The 17,344-nt window shown below is 33.5% G+C and overlaps 1 protein-coding gene across 1 annotated transcript in view; it reads left to right on the top strand.

The window, feature by feature from the left end:
* Window positions 1-17,344, top strand: part of HELQ (helicase, POLQ like) — a 60,033-nt gene that overhangs the window by 1,233 nt on the left and 41,456 nt on the right. Inside the window, exons 2-8 of the mRNA XM_051966236.1 lie at window positions 1,635-2,328; window positions 6,265-6,443; window positions 8,166-8,366; window positions 9,290-9,362; window positions 11,120-11,217; window positions 14,442-14,540; window positions 14,989-15,134. Of these exons, the coding sequence (XP_051822196.1) occupies window positions 1,635-2,328; window positions 6,265-6,443; window positions 8,166-8,366; window positions 9,290-9,362; window positions 11,120-11,217; window positions 14,442-14,540; window positions 14,989-15,134 (1,490 nt within the window). The remainder of the gene's footprint in view (window positions 1-1,634; window positions 2,329-6,264; window positions 6,444-8,165; window positions 8,367-9,289; window positions 9,363-11,119; window positions 11,218-14,441; window positions 14,541-14,988; window positions 15,135-17,344) is intronic.

The raw sequence follows: 17,344 nt of genomic DNA, 5'->3' as shown, positions 1-17,344 counted from the left end.
AGAACCGTTGAGTTTTCCTTTGTAATGTCTCTCAAATATATTCCCATTCCTTTGACGCTGCCCCCCACCCCACTGTGGTACTGGTTCTTAGCAATGAACACCTGGACTATCCTCAGTAGCCTTTGATTGATTTCCTTGAGTCAAAGCTCTGACCTCCCCAGTCTCTTCTATTCAACTGTCAAAGCAATCTTCCTATATAGTTCTGGTTTAACCATGTCACCTCACCTACGCTATAAACTGCAGGTCCCTATTATTTCTAGGATAAAGTATAAAATCTTGTTTGACATTTAAAACTCTTCATAAAATTTGCTCCTCTAGTTTCTCTACCATACTTTTCTCTTCAGTAACATTGGCTCTGTTCTTCAAACAAAACACTATCTCCCAACTCCAGTCATTTTCCTTGATTATCCCTCATGCCTGGAATGCTCCCCCTCCTCATCTTGCTTCCTGAAATCCTTCAATCTCATCATTGACAGGAAGCCTTTCCTGTGCTTTTAATTCTCTTGTCTTTCCTCTGTTGATTATTTCTGGTTTATTCTAGTTTCAGTTTGTAAATAATCTCTTGTATGTCGTCTCCTGAATTAGGTTATGAACTCACTGGAGCACAAGGATTGCCTTTTCTTTGTCTTTGTATCCCCATCTTAGCACCGCACCTGACACTTATCCATTTTGAAGTTAGTATAGTTTGAAAGTTGAAAAAAGTGTGAAAATAGTGTGAAAGGTTGGTTTATGTCTAATTTCTAACAGATTGCTTTTGAGTATAATGAAATATTGTGCCATAAGAATGATTGAATATACTTTCTTTTTTTTCCAGGAGTTTATTTTTTAAATCAATTCTGGATTTTTTCCTAATTAATTCATGTTTTCTGATTTATCGAGTGCCAGATTGTTGAGTTCCACTGTTTTTCATTCTTCTTTGTTCATCTGTTACATGGACTCTTTTTTTGTTGTTTTTGTTTCCCCAATTCAAATTAGAAAGCATCTGAGGTTGGATTTGAACTCAGTTCTTCTAGACTCTGGGCCCCCTTCTCTATTCACTGAGATATCTAGCTGTTGTATTGGTGGTTAGGGTTCCTGCAATAAATTTATAGCTAACTATTTAGGTCTAAAATGTTAACAAGCTTGTTTTCTTCCTTTATTCTCCTTTTGTCTTTCTCCACTGTTGGCTAAGTAATTTTATTTGTATTTATCCAAATTACATATCATTGTTAGTTTTTCCATTGTATTTTGATTATAAATTAGCAAGCTTTTACTATTCTTATTAGCTTTGAGTTTTCTTTTGCATTAGTGTAATATTATTTAGTTAGATAAAAACGAATAACTCTACAAAATCTAATTGGATGAATTTCTATGGCAATTTAGTCTATCAACTACCTTTACCTTTGGTCAGGCATATTCAGGACATTGTCAAGAATAATTCACAACTTTCAAAATTAATCAGTTGTATTTTATATATTCACCTTTTGTGAGATAGAAGGCCCCATGTTTCTTGTGTAAGAATTAGTATATGTTGCTGAGATATTTGTTTCAGAACATTTAAAACAATTTTATTTTTATATTTGTCACTTCTTCAAGCTAACATGTTACAAATACCTGTTGCTTTAACACTGATAATCCCTTTGTTTTCTTTTCAGTATGATGGCAGTGAAGAGGACATGTTTGATGGTTATGATAGTTTTGCAGAAAACTCTTTTTTAGCTCAAGTAGACGTTTTAGAACAAAACTACATGCAGTCTTCTGAACATGGAATAATTGAAAAGCTTTGTTCAAAAAGCACAGAGGCCAGGGAATTTGATGTTATTGCCACTGACAATGACTTGACTGAGGTTAAAACTCGGGATTACTGCAATTCTCCAAAGACTTTGAGATTGCAAGAAAATGTGACCATTGAACCTGGAGATGACCTTTTGCATGATGTACCATGCTCACAGGCTTTATATGTTGAAAAAGTAAAGGACTCTTCCAATGATTTGAATAATCCATCTGCTAAAGAAAGTTATCCCCTATCTTCACACCAGACTTTGAATGATATACCTGTGGAACAATTCCAGGAAAAGAAAAATTCATCTCCTAAGCACACAGAATCTGATATGAACAGGAGAAGAAGCCTTAAAGATCGTTTGAAAAGTGCCATGACAGGAAATGCCAAAGCCCAGACACCTAAGTTTTCTAAGAGGAAGCAATTAAAAGAAGCTATCCTATCTGAAGAGATTAATGTTGCTAAGAAAACACTGGAATCTTCTTCTGATGACCTAGGTCCTTTTTATTCATTACCCAGCAAAGTTAGAGACTTGTTTGTGCAATACAAGGGAATTAAAAAATTATATGGTAAGGCCATTATTTTCCCAGTAACTTTGGTGGAGACATGTTTATGATTAATTTTCATAGAAAAGGAAAATAATTTATTAACTGTTATCATTATTATAGCTTAGTTGGCCTTATCTTCCTCCTTCTCTCACTTCAGGGTTTTTTTTTTTTTCTTTTTTTACTGAGGCAATGTGGGTTAAATGACTTGCCCAGGTCACACAGCTAGAAAGTATTAAGGGTCTGAGGCCATATTTGAACTCAGGTCCTCCTGACTTAAAGGGTGATTCTCTATCCACTGTGCCAACTCGCTGCCCCCTAGGGTTTTTTTTCCTTAGAGATTGAAGAGAAGGGCTAAATCTGTTAACTTCATCTATGTAGAAAACACTGCCGGGCAATGCCTATTAGCAATTCATATGTATTTATAGTCTTAGTATTGAGAAGTTAATTCATTTGTCATATTGACAAACATAGGATGTGACAAAAGATTTTCATAGTGATGCCAGAGCTAGCCTCTCTACTCAGAATGCAATCCTTCTTTAGTGGTATTTAAATTTTTTAGTTCTTAAATAACACTTTACTTTTTCTTTTTAACTAAATAATGTATATTTGCTATCCATTGGCTCCAAGGGCAGCCTACATTGTTTTTTCCTTTCGGACTATTATATCATTTGTAATATGTACCATGCAATTTAATATTTAATTATACATGATTTTTGTATTGTTTTCTCTTTGATTTGTGAGAGTCCTATTTCCTAAACTCCCTAAGACTGTAAAGTTTGTGGCTAGAAGATATCATAAACATCATGGAGTCTTTTAACAGAGATTGCCGATTTGGTACCTCTCTTCATATCCATTATCTCCCCTTCTTCTCCATAGTTTGGTTGTTGGGGATTATCATGTCCTTGATCTTTTGGGCCAGGCTGAGGGCTTCATGCAGTAGGTGGAGTTCATTGGCTGCTAGTTTGATCTCCCCCACTTCCTCTGCCTTTAAGTTACTGGTGTTAGTATGTGGCATATATAATCTCATAAGCCTTTTTTGTTTTTTAAATAAAATAAAATGTGATCTGTGAAACAACTGTTTTACTAAGAATTATTGGTTTTAAATATGCTAGAAATATGTTAGCTGTACTTACAAATGTACACATGTATTATTGGTATTTTACCTTGTCGAAAATCTGCTGGAATTTTTTGAAAAGGGAAGGCTATGAATTACTCTCTTAAAACTTTGGAATGGGGCATTTTATTTTATTTTTAAATAGATTTATTTTACTTTCAGTTATAATTTATTCCTTTTCTCCAATTGAACAACCACAAAACCTGAATAAAATCCTTTGTATGAATATTCATAGTTCAGCAAAACAGATTGGTCATACATGCCCCAAAATGTATATATCTCACTACATTTTTCTGTTCATCACCTCTAGAATAAAAGATGAGTGGAGTGTTTTATCTTAAATATTTTAAATTCCATAGTGAATGGATCAAAATTCCAAAATCTTTTAAAATTATCTTTCTTTATAACTTTGTTCTTTCTGTCAAAATTGTTCTAGTTCTGTTCATTTCACTCTGATTGAATTTGTAGGGGTCTTCACAGTCATTTCCCAAGGCAAAACAATATGGCTTTATAGTCACATACCATAATTTGCTTAACTTCCTCATTAAGAATATAGTCCATTAATTACTAATTTTAGAGCTTCTGGTTAAAGAGCTGTCTTCAACATTTTTGCATATGTGGGTCATTTTTTTCCTCTTTATTTGGTCTCTTAAGGTATAGATCTTAAGACAGCAAGTGTAGCTGGGTCAAAAGGTCTCCAACATTTTAGCAGTATTTTGCATGAAGTTCCAAATGGCTTTATAGAAGGCCTAGACAAATTCATGGCTCTTTCAAAAGCTCACCAGGGTGGTTGTTTTCCCACAAATCACCTAGCATTTGTTATTTTCCTTTTTTGTCATCTTTATCAGTTTAATGGGTTATTTCACACTCATCAATGTGAAATAAAACTATATATTGTCTTTGCATTTCTCTAATAATGATTTAGACCATATTTAATACTTATTGATAGATTAGATTTATTTTTTTGAAAACTCTGTTTTTATCCTTTGATTGGCATCAGAGTACATAAAGCTCCGGTCCTAGAGTCAGGAAGACACTTGGTTCAAACATTCTGCATAGGGGACTCTGGGCAAGTCTCAACTCCCTCTTTTATAGGGAATAATAATAGCATCTTTCAGAATTGTTATAAGAATCAAATGAGAAAACATGCAAAAAATGCTTTGCAAATCTTAAAGTTGTTGCAATTATTGCTGTTGCTATTTATCTACTTGGAATGAATGGTGCTTTGTTTTATAAATTTGAATCAATTCCTTTTACATCTTGGATAGGAAACCTTTGCTACAGAAGTTTGCTGTAAAGATTTTTTTTCTCATTTACCAGTTTCCCTTCTCATTTTAGGTATTTTAATAATTCATTAAAAATTAAAATTAAATAGCATTCATGTGACATTTTTAAGATTTGCAAATACTAAATTTGTGCAAAAAATTTACTTTTATATGATATTGTTATCTTACCTAATTCTCTCTTATTACTAATTTAGTTGAGACCTATAGAAGTCCAATGACAAATAGATAGTAGCAGATTTATGACCCAGTGCTCCTTCTCAAAACAGGAAAAGCTACTAAGTTCAGTTTTGCACATGCTGAATGTAAAATAGACACTTTGAAATATCTAACAGGAAGTTGGAGGTCAGAAGAGATATTTGGGTTGGCTGAACTAACAGATAAGAAAATCTTCTGGGTAGAGATGATCATTGAATCAGTTGAGGATATGGGGTGCAGACAGACTCTGTTTACCAAGCCACCAAATGATGACACCTATAAGAGTGATACTCTAAGAGTGTTTTGGAGTTATGGATTGGTATCTTGGTATCAAGCATTTGTAAGCTTACACTTCCTCCAAATCAAGAGGCAAAGATTTCCTTTAGCTACTAACAGCAGATTAATCCATAAAGGCTTTTAGCTAGGAAAGAGGTTATAGCAATTGACCAGGGGAAAGCAGAGACACCATGAAGGTGGAGGACAAGTAGAGATTACAGGGCTAACCTTAAAAGTAGTTTACAGGTGTTGGCTGTTGGGATGTTTAGCAAGTAAAACGACCCCAAAAAGGAATTAATGATGGAGAGGAGGATTATGAGAGGGAATTATTGGGGAGTAGTCTTTTATCAGAGAAATATAGCCTGAGGGGGAGAGTTTGGCATGGTAACTTGGTTTTCTTATTGGATATAATAACTGGATTTGGGATCCATGCAGAGTTCAGCTAAAAATTCTACCAGAGACCTCCACCTGGGGTGGGGCTGAAGTAATAAAGTCCACTTAACAAAAGGCTCACTTAGAGCCCAGATGATCCCATCAGTGCTCCTCCTGCCTTGTCTTCTAGAGCAGTTGGACTTCCAAATTGTAATCCGGGCTCTCCTGATGCCAGTCCTTGCTGCCAAAGGCCTGGGGGTTTTATTCAACCCCCATCAACTCCTTTGGAGCTGATGAGAAGGCTATGTCAGTAGTACAGAGGGAGAAGAGTAAAGGCTCAGGTCAGTGTGAACTCAAAAGCCTTGCCAGCTTATTAAGGTCTCTTGACTTCATAAATTTCTTGATAAGCCATCAGAGGGGAAATTTCACATATAATGGGTACTTAAAAATGTTTTTCAAATGACAGGAATAAGTACTAGGGAAATAAAATCCTACCTAGCTCAGGTCAAATTATGAATCAGTTATTTGGCTGAATTATGTGGTGTGCTGTTTTGTGTAACATTAATGAAAATTTTACAGTTTTACTGACATAGAAAAGTTGTCATATTGGATTTTTGTTAGTCTCCATTTTGGAAGAAACTTGTTTTGCAGTAAAACTAAGATGAGAAAGAGAAAAATAACTCCCTTTTTTTTTTTTTTTTTTTAATTCTGCAGATTGGCAACATACTTGTTTAACATTGACCTGTCTACAGCAAAGAAAGAATTTAATATATTCACTGCCAACCAGTGGTGGAAAAACTCTTGTAGCTGAGATTTTAATGCTTCAAGAATTGCTTTGTAGGCAGAAAAATGTTTTGATGATTCTACCATATGTAGCAATTGTCCAAGAAAAGGTGGGATAGTTTTTCTTCTTGTTCATTAATATTTATTCCCATAGTAATAATAGAAATAAAGCATATGTCATCTTGCATGTGTAATATTTTACTGACTGATAATTTATCAAAAAAAGATTATCTACTTTCCCCCCAATGTATTGTCACAGAAGGCATAATGGAAGGTAGAAGGAAATAAGGCCTTTGGGAAGGCTTCAGGAAGTGGTTATAGGATGACCATCTTTATTCTTCACTACCACTGATTACTAGGGTTCCTGCAGACTATGAGTCCCCGTACCAGATAATTTATCTGAAAAGGAGGTGCCCCAGCAGAAGGGCGTGAGGGTCACTGGGTCCTTAAAGGGATCAACTTTGACTTGTCAAAAATGGGGAGGGAGCCCAGTTAAATTTTTATTGGATTCTGGGAGACTAACTTCAGAAGTGAGAGAAATTTGGCCTTGGTAAAGCTAAGGTTTTTCCCAGGTGTCAGTTTTTCTGAGGCAACACCCATTCACTGATTTAAAGCAAGGAAAGAAATGAAGCAAAAATTGGCCTAGTTTGCCCACTACTCAAAAGAAAAATCAGTTTGGGAAGGAAAAACCGTTAGGATTTCTGGCCTGAATTGAAACAATTGCTATTTATACTCACTGAACTTTCAGATGCCAAATAATGAGTAAGAGAGACTTGAGCTAGGACCAGATTATTGACCCATCTATGAGAGCCAGTGATTTGGATTTAAAGCACTGTCTGGGAGCTCCATTTGAATCCCAGTGAACTTTTTCAAAGCCTGGTTTTGAGAAACCCTTTTGAATTGACTTGAATTGGACTGCCTATGTACCTGACAGATTGGAGTTAGCTCTTTTTGTTCTCCCTAGAAATCCTCTAATTTCTGATTTCAGATGAACTTGGAATAGTGTCCATTTCTGGAGAAGGTATAGTGTTTCTGGAGTAATACTACATTTGTATCTTTTGATTCAGGAGCCACTATCTTCTTGATTTCCCTTCTTCAAGATACAGGAAGAAATAATTGAACAAAGATTGAATTTGTACAAATTGGGCCAAAAGCCTATTTAAGTATAAGAGGACTTAATGCTTTTTTGTTGTAAATGGGACTGCCATTAGCATCTCCTTGAAATCCTTTTACCCAAGTGAATAAGTAAAACTTAAGTAATTTACCTCAGTGGACCTCATCTGGTCTCTGGGGTTGGGTGAAAAACTTTATTATAAGGGGCCCTGGATTTAGAGTGAAACCTGATTGTTGCCCATGTCTTTTTTGTAATCAACATTGAAAAATTGTCTAAATATTGAATATATGTCTAAATAATTAATTTTGGAAAAGAAAGTATCTTCTAAAGTTTGTATGTTAAACTTTCTCTTAAAATGTAAACCAAGGGGCAGCTAGGTGGTGCAATGATTAGAGTACCAGTCCTGAAGTCCAGAGGACCTGAGTTCAAATCTGATCTCAGACACTTAACACCTCCTAGCTGTGTGACCCTGGGCAAGTCACTTACCCCCAATTGCCTCAGCCAAAAATAAAAAATTGTAAGCCAAATGGTTTCTTAAAGTTTCTCTTTATTGTGCAAAAGCCATCAAGTTGATTTTTGTGTTTGTTGTTGATGATGTTACTTAAGTAAGTCTTGTTTTGTTTTGTTTTTTTTTAGGTTAAGTTTTCATACAATTTTAATTGTGTTTTATGGAAGCACTTAGTTCTCTTACATAGTATTTTGAAACCTGTTGTTACAGATTTCAAGTCTGTCAAGTTTTGGAATAGAGCTGGGTTTTTTTATTGAAGAATATGCTGGAAGTAAAGGGAGAGTTCCTCCAATTAAAAGAAGAGGAAAAAAATCTTTGTATATTGCTACTATTGAAAAAGGACATGGTCTAGTCAACTCATTAATTGAAGAAGGAAGAATTAATGAATTGGGTCTAGTTGTCGTAGATGAGGTTTGTTAATACTTTCCTAGTTTATTACATTATAGTAATTTTGTTTGGTTTTATTTTTAGTAATTTTAAAAATAATTTCCCTAATGCTATATATAGATCTCTCCAGATCACGACAAAAGAAAGTATCATATTTGTCATATATTTTTAAGATGCCCTTATTCTTAATTCAGTAATCTTCTCTATATATGATTTTCTATTGGTTATTTGATAGACATTATTAAGATTACTTAAAAAATTTTGATTGATGTCTTTTATTCTTTTACATCCAAGCCATTTCACCTTATACTCCTTTTCCCTCCCCCATCAGTAATATTCCATTGTAATAAAGAACAGCAGTTAAGCAAAACCAACTAGCAGTGAACACACCACTCAGTGAGTGTATGCAGTCTTCCACTCTTGTAGACTTCTCATCTCCAACAAGGGAAGAGTGGTATATTTTCTTAACTTCCTGGAGCCAAGGATAGTCATTTTTCAATGGTGGACTTTGTTTTATTCTTTTTAGTTCTGAATTATATAACAGTGTAGATTGTTTTCCTAGTTCTACTTACTTCTATCAGATCATATCAGTTTCTTTGAATTCATCATTACTTATAGCACAATAATATTCCATTATGTCCATGTACTGCAGTTTGTTCAGTCATTTCCCAACCTATGAGCACATAATTTGTTAGTTCTTTGTTACCCCAAAACCTGTTATCATGAATATTTCACAAAAAAAGATGCCCTGGACTTAAAAAAAACGCAATAACAATTTCTGAGGAAAGGTCCCCAAGTCTTGTAGTTCCTAAAAAGTTCTTAATTTCTCACTGATAATGCATATACGAGAGTTCTAAATTAGGGTTGTAGATTCATTTTATGTAAATAATATAAAACCTATTTTATCTGAAATACATTTAATATCTTTTTTTTTTTTTAATTCAAAGTTGCACATGATTGGTGAAGGAAGCCGAGGAGCTATACTGGAAATTACCCTAGCAAAAATTCTTTATACCAGCAGTAAGTATTTTATAAATTGTGGTTAAATAAACACAGAATTGCATTAGAAATCAAGATATATAAATACAAGAATCTCAGCCCTGCCATAACCACCCTATATTCCAGTTTTACAAAATTCATATTATAGCTGTTCACTATATCAAAATGAAGTAAAAGGTGTGAAAATATTATATAAAATAAGCATTACTACTTAAGAAATAAACTTAATCTGGCAATTCATAAAAAAAAAAAAGATAAGCTTCTTACACTTGAGATACCTCTCTGCTAGTCAGATTCATCACTTAATGGCACTTGTTCTTGTGTTTTCTGTTTCTTCATTGCTGACTTTGCTCTTCTTTCCTAGTGGAATGTTTACTGGCTGTCTCTATGAAAGATTTGCCATGATTCTGTCGTGCATTTCATTTTATTGCTTTTCTCTTTTCTGCCTTTCTTCTTATATTCTGTTGGTTCTTTAGCTTCTTCATTGTCATCAAACCAAATTAAGCATTTATTGCAAAATTACAAAATTTTGAAAATGATTCATTATATCCCTCACATCATGTTACCATTGTAAAATATCTAAAAAACTTAGGAATCTTTACAAGGATTATGATATGAATGTGAAACTATTAGGGATATCTCTGTGGTAAAAGCTATAACAGGATGTCACAAAATAGCACTTCTTGCTTCATTACTTAATTATCACAAATTCTGTTAACACACCTGGAAATTTAGTCATAATTTTACTAGTTATTCTTACTTTTTGGATTATCATTAGTAAAATTAGTCATAAAACTACTCATACTTAGATTCCTTTATATGTTGCATTCCTTTATCATGACATTAATGAGTTTTCACAACTTTTAGAATTCAGGAAATTCTCTAAAGCTATGCACAAAAATTGCTTATGTTAGCTATCAGATAAAACCAAAGAAAAGCAAAATGGATAAATTGATTCTAAGACCACAGTATATGTATATGGGGGTTAAAGTCAAACCCTGCTACCTACGCTAGACACAAAGTTCAAAGCAATGTGCAGTTTACATATGTATTGTCAGATATACCTTTTCTTCTGTCATCAGTTTCTTGCCATTGTTGCAGCCCTTTTTTGCTTCCCCGTGGCATTGATGAGGTGCTTCACATTTGGACACTGTGCCTTCTAGAAGCTTGGCTGCATAGAATCCTTCACAATGTGAAGGGTGATACATGGTATCAATATAGCCCTGCTGGGAAATGTCCTTGATCTTTACAACATCTGTGTTCCACTTGCCAAACAACTTGCTGTCAGAGGGCATCTGTCTCTGTGTTGTACCAGTCCTGTCAGTTCATGTTGGGTTCATGGCTGCCTCTGCTGTACATAATGTAATAAGAAAAGACTACTATTAATTTGTTTACTGTATGTATACATAAGACTAAATATGTAAAGCACTGTGTAAGCTTTAAACTGTGTAAATGTTATTATTAATTTTATTCATTGTTATAAATAATATGTTGCAATAGCTGATTGTAATGATGGGCCTGCTGTATCAAGAAAAAGTTAAATTCAGTATACTTTGCTTTAAAAAGAAGAAAATATTAAGACATTAGCAAAATTTTTCATCAAAAGGAATATGTTAAAACCTCAATCTAAATGATTAAAATATTCCAACATTTTGGTTTTTTTTTTCTTCAGAAACCGGTCACTTGGTGGCACAGCATAGAGTAAATCTTTAAACCCTGTTTGGCAGTTTTGTTTTAAACATATTGAGTAATGTTTTTTCTTTATTTTTTTTTTCCAGAAACAACTCAAATTATTGGCATGAGTGCAACATTAAATAATGTTGAAGAATTACAAGAATTCCTGAATGCAGAATATTATACTAGTAAATTTAGACCAGTATGTGTTTAAGGTTTTCTTTTTATTTAACAAGACTAAATTCATTTAAAATTTGGCATATGTTATGATTTGAGTATTGGTAGTATAGTAATATATACTATAAAGAGAAAGGGAAGGCAACAAAGGGGAGGCCTCCTACCTATGGTCTTTATTCTGATACTGTCATGTATCTTCTGTCATTTCTAATCCAACACTCAATCTTGAACCCTGAGATTGCTTAAGGAACACAAAATCTATGGTGACAGGGCAATCAAAGGCTATCGCTGGATGTGTCAGAATTTTCTATTAATAGTTATCACTCAAAGAATCCCAGGAAACTCCCTACCTTTTGAGTTAGCCTTTTGGGAATTGGATACTTCCTGTTTGGGGGTTTCTGAAAGGATGGAACTACTTGAAATGCCCCAGTAGGTTCCATCTCACTCAATGAAATCATTCTTACTTAATCTGGACATGCCCATTAACATTCATAAATATGATCTGAATGTCTATTGAGGAATCTGTAATTGTTATCATTTAGTGATATTTAGAAACTCCATAGTCAGACCTCTAATTATGGAAACCAAAAATGTAGATGTGGAAGAGAAACACATATAGATTTTTATTTTCAGTTAACCTCTATGAAATATTTATTAGGGGGAAAGTAATCTTTCAATTAAAGAATAGGTACATAATTTTAATGTTTTTCCCTTTAATTTTGGAGGGAGGTAGATATAGCAGAAAACAAGTTCAGATGTACTTAAGTTGTTAGTATGTGAAGAAAATATTTTGATACTGATACAGGCATAAGCCTTGCTATTGTAATGCGTTTTCTAAATTTAGACTCCATGTGTTTTTTAATTTAATTCACGTATGGACTATCATCTTTTTATGTGAATAAATTACACTGAAATTTTAATTATTTTTATTTGAACATTATTCTTAGTGCTTACATAGAGAGTACCCAAAAGCCTTATTATAATTTTACATTTTAGGAACTCAGAACAGCACTCAGACTTTTGGGACAGCTTATATTAGAGTCTTTTCTAAAACTTTCTAATATTAGTATCTGAAGGGTAAGAAGTGAGCTATTTTCATTTCCTAACAACAAACTTACTAAACAAGCTTAAAATTTTTTTGTTCAAATTAAATCAGCGTACATTCCCTGTAATATATTATTTTTATATAAATATGAGCAATATCAGATTTGGCCTTTTCAAAAAATATAGTTGACAATGCTCATATTGTTAACTGAAGACATTTTGTCTATAAAAGTATTTGCCTCCAAACTACATTAAATTAAAGAAATAATTAAACATTAAATAATATACTAAAAATAAGCACACACACACACATACACCAAAATAATCATAAATTTTGAGGGAAAAACTGAAAAAGTTGCCAATTATCTTCTTAATGATGAGATCTGATCATATCACTGCCTTACTCAAACTTCTTACCTTAAATGTAAATGCTTTCTTCCTCATTTAAACCCCTTCACAAGCAGGCCCATTGTGGTCTTTTCAGGCTTCTTGTACTTGACTGTAATATACTATACTATAACTTCACTGTACTGAATCCAGCTGTACTAGCCTGCTTGCGGGTCCTCATCCATAATATTCCATCTCTGGACTCTCCCTTTCCCTGGCTCTTTCCTCATATTAGAGTGCTGGTTCTTTTCATCTTCATGGCTTTCTTGGCCTTCTGCAAGTCTCAATTCAAGTTTCACCTTTTGCAAGAGGCCTTTCCTGGTCCCCTCCAATACTAGCATCTTCCTTTTCAAGTTACCTAATATCTGTCTTGCATGTATATAGTTATTGTCTTCTCCATTAGACCAAGTTCCTTGAGGAGAGGGATTATGTTTTTGCTTTCTATGTTTCCCCAGACTTAGCACAGCACATAATTATCATAAGGGCTTAATAAATGCTTATTGAACAAAGGGTTTTTCTTTTTTTAAGGATGGAGAGAAATAAACTTTTGTAAATAGTGGGAGAAGGAGATGATAGATTAGGAGAGGTAAGGTAAGATTGGGGATCCAGCTCTTAGTGATAATAGGAACCAAGACAACATTTTGGCAAAGAGTCTCTTCTTTTTTATCAGAACTTATCTATTTCCAGAGAAGTAATAAACTCTGAATGCAAATTGAAATATAATTTTTTCACTTGATTTTTCTCACCTGTTTTTCTGCAATAAGGCTAATTTAGAAATGTTTTCTATGATTTCACATGTGTAATATACTTCTTGCCTTCTCTGGTTGTGGGAGGGGTTGAAACAAAATAATTTAGAACTCAAAGTTTTAACAGAATGAATACTAAAAATAAGTGAATTTAATTTTTGAAAAGAACCTGGAAGACCTAAGAAAAATAGAGATTTGGCATATACATTGTAGAGAGTGTGATAGCATTAATTAGTGAAGATTAAAATAATAATCATTTACCAATGAGACATATATAAGATTAGATAACAGATTTATAGTGATTTTTCTCATCGTGGTTATATAATATTCTCCACAGTTTTTAAATGTACAGGAGGAATAATGGAAAAGATAGGTAGTTGGAGTAATTTCAATAGGGTTAATGTTTGTTGACAAGGCCTAACTATTGATTGGAAAACAGAAAAAAAGGATCCAATTGTAGCCAATAATGTATTATGAAGTGATCATATATAGAGATTGCAGGAAAGATGAAGAATTAGTTTAGGAAATAAATGGTTAGGCTTAGAATTAGGAGGAGAAAAATGAAGAATAGTGAATTGTAATAGAAAAGAGAAATTTCAGAGTTCTAGATTATAGAAGTAGAATAGTTATGAGTGACAAATAAGGATTATGATGTGGCTGATGTTGTGTAAAGATGGAAAATACAGAGTTATTTAAAAACTGATGAAAGTGCTCCAGAGACCAGATTGTTGAAAAAGAAATAGTTATATTGAAGGCTACAAATATAAGGGCAAGGGGTTTGGGTAGAAAGAATAAAGAAAAATGTTTCAAAGCATGGAATTGATACTTTTTTTTCTTAAGAATTACATCGTTGTCCTTTTAGTTTTTTGAAAGTTTTTCCCCTTGTTTTTAGAGAATAAATCATCTTTTGTTAATGTCAGTTTTTGCAGTGTGAATTTTCAAAATTTAACACTTTGGCCAACAAATAAGTAAAAGAGATATGTGCAACACATATATGCATTTATGTATATATATGTACTTGCATATACTCATACATGTTATTTTAAGTGTATCTATACTTTTAAAATTCCAGGTAGAGTTAAAAGAATATCTGAAAATAAATGATACTATCTATGAAGTTGACATCAAAGCAGAAAAAGGCTATACTTTTTCTCGTCTCCTTAAATGCAAGGTAATGTTCACCAGAAATTTAATAGTAGATGTTTATATTTAAAGTGAATTGTGAAATTGTGTGTTCTTTAATGTAGATGTTGATATAAAAAAGTTAACATGTTATGTCTTTGTAAAAATTACTGAAGACTACATTTTATTGCTAGTTTTAAAGAATAATAAAATGGATATTCATTGAATTGGATTTCAGAATTTTTTAAAAGGTGTTGTTTTGAAATTAGTGTTGCCTCTTTTCTTCTACTTCCTCTCATGAAAAAGTCAATTTATAGTTTTTCAAAAAATTTAATCATTCCAAGTGAATTATAATCTAAGAAAAATTAAGGAATTTGTATACTGTAGGTATTTTTCTGTTTTTACTAGCCTTCAATTAATACAGTTGAAAAAGCTGAAAGAGTATGACAGTGTTGATATTATTACTAATTGAGACTGTTTTCTAAATTATTTTGCAGTATTCTGATCATCTCAAAAAGATGGATCCTGATCATTTAGTTGCTTTGGTGACTGAAGTTATTCCAAATTATTCCTGCTTGGTTTTTTGCCCCACTAAGAAAAACTGTGAAAATGTAGCAGATATGATATGCAAGTTTTTGAATAAGTATGTTAATTTTAAAAAATATATTTCCTGTGTTCTTTTTATGACAAGAATATATATCACTATTTTTATTTTGTGAAAATGATTGCCTTTTGAATGAATGAAAAAGTTTTTGTCAGGCATATTTACTGTGTGTCAAACTTTGAGGATATGAATTAAAGGAAAAAGAGTTTCTGCCCTTAAAGAGCTTGTATTTTAATAAAAATCAACACATTGATAACTGAGAAGTTGACTAGGGAGGAAATTTTGTTTTGGAAAGTCAATGTGATGATGGTGAATGGAGCCTCAGAATAGTAGATTAACATGTTCTTTCCAGTAGCAGTATCAGAAATTCTGATTTGATTATAGTTTCAGAACTGCATAGGGTAGAGGAGAATAGAGGTGAGTGTGCAGCAATGCTATTGACTAGAAGATGGCTAGGTTATAAGATCATATGGCTGTGGCCACATAAATATTTGGGCCCCATGAAATACTCTGAGACCTAATCTCAAGTGACGTGACTGGAAAGAAGGTAGATGAGATATAAGGGTTAATTCTTATCTGCACACTCTATATTTCTGTCTTAAACATCCTACTTTGTAACTGGAAAAACTTTAATATCATTTTTATTATCCTCCATAAAAAGTCCCACTCCATTGTCTAATTGTGCTAAAGAGGTGACTGAGTTCTTAAAGGTTATGTCAGCTGAGCATGAAGTATGTGAAGCTAGCAAGCTGCGAAATCTTTGAATATGGGCCTGACAAAGCATTTGGGACAGAGGATAAACTTTAATTCCGAGGACTAAATCATCAGTCAGTGAATCAGTTTTTCAGCAATTGAAAACTATTAAGACAATTTATTAAGACAGAAGATTTCCAAGCTGTGTCATTGAAGAGTGTGCTAATATCATTGAAATCATGAGTGTTGATAAGTATTTCTACTTTCATGTGAGAGTTACTTAAGTGTACAAAAAGTACATGGTTTGGAGTTATCAGTTACTAAAGAGTAATAATAGTTAAAATTGATCTTAGCTCACACACAATTGCAAATATTTAAGTGTGTGGCGATTTTCATGGACGTTACTTGAGAAGATATAATATCTATGAAAACTACTAGTTAAATCAGCAAGCATTTATTAAAGGGAGGTGAACCTCTAAGAAGAATGGGAAGATAGGAGAGAACCACAATGTAAAGTACTTTGAATGCTAAAAAGAATTTTTGTTGGGATTTTTGTTGCTAAAAAGAATTTTATATTTGATCCTGAAGATAATAAGGAGTCATTGGAATTAATGAGTAGTTGGGGAACATAGATCTTCTCTTTAGGAAGATCACTTAGATACCTGAGTGGAGGATGAACTGGAGTGAGAAGTCCTGTGTTAGGTGGATCCACTCTCAAGTGCCTGCACAGTGCCAGGCAGAAGTGATAAAGGCCTGAACCAGACAGTGATTGTGTCAGAGGAGATGAAAGAGCATATATGAGATGTTACAAAATCAGAATATGAGGGACTTTGCAACTGACATGATATGGAGAATGAGAGAATGAGGTGTCCAAAATGACATGGGAGGTTGGGAGGGTGAGTGGTACTCTTGACTGTAAAAGTGAAGTTATGGAGAGGGGAGGATTTTGGAGGAAATAGAAGTTCAGCCCTGGATATGTTGAGTTTAAGATGGACATCCAGTCCTAGGTGTCCAGTTGTCAAGTCAACAAGTATTTATTAAAGCACCTACTATTTACCAGGCACTGTACTAAGCAGTAGGGATTTAAAGAAAGTAAAAAAACAATACTTGTCCTAAAAGAAATCACAGTCTAATAGGGGAGACAACCTACAAACAACTAGATACAAACAGGTTATGTGGAATAGGGTTATCATATATTAATATATTATTTAGATATTATTATTATTGATTATGAAGTAGCAGAATAAATTGAAGATGATCTCAGAGAGAAGGCATTAAGGTTAAGGAAGAACCTGAAAGGACTTCTTGCAAATAGTGGGACACTTGAAGAAACCAGAGAAGTCAGGGAGTAAAGAGGAGATTGGAGAGAGTATCCAGTAGAGGGAACAGCCAGTGAAAATGCCTGAAGTCAGGGAGATAAGATTATTTTAGGGACCAGCAAAGAGGGCCATATCTCTGGGTCACAGAGTACATGATAGTGTTTGGTGAGTCAGAGGGCACACTAAGATAGGAAAATAGGAAGGGGCAAGGTTAAGAAGGGATTTAAAAGACAAGCA

This window comes from Antechinus flavipes, chromosome 6, assembly GCF_016432865.1.
Source record: "Antechinus flavipes isolate AdamAnt ecotype Samford, QLD, Australia chromosome 6, AdamAnt_v2, whole genome shotgun sequence".
NCBI classification, from domain to species: Eukaryota; Metazoa; Chordata; class Mammalia; order Dasyuromorphia; family Dasyuridae; genus Antechinus; species Antechinus flavipes.
Note: the sequence above shows the minus strand (reverse complement) of the source record. Positions and strands in the feature narration are given on the sequence as shown.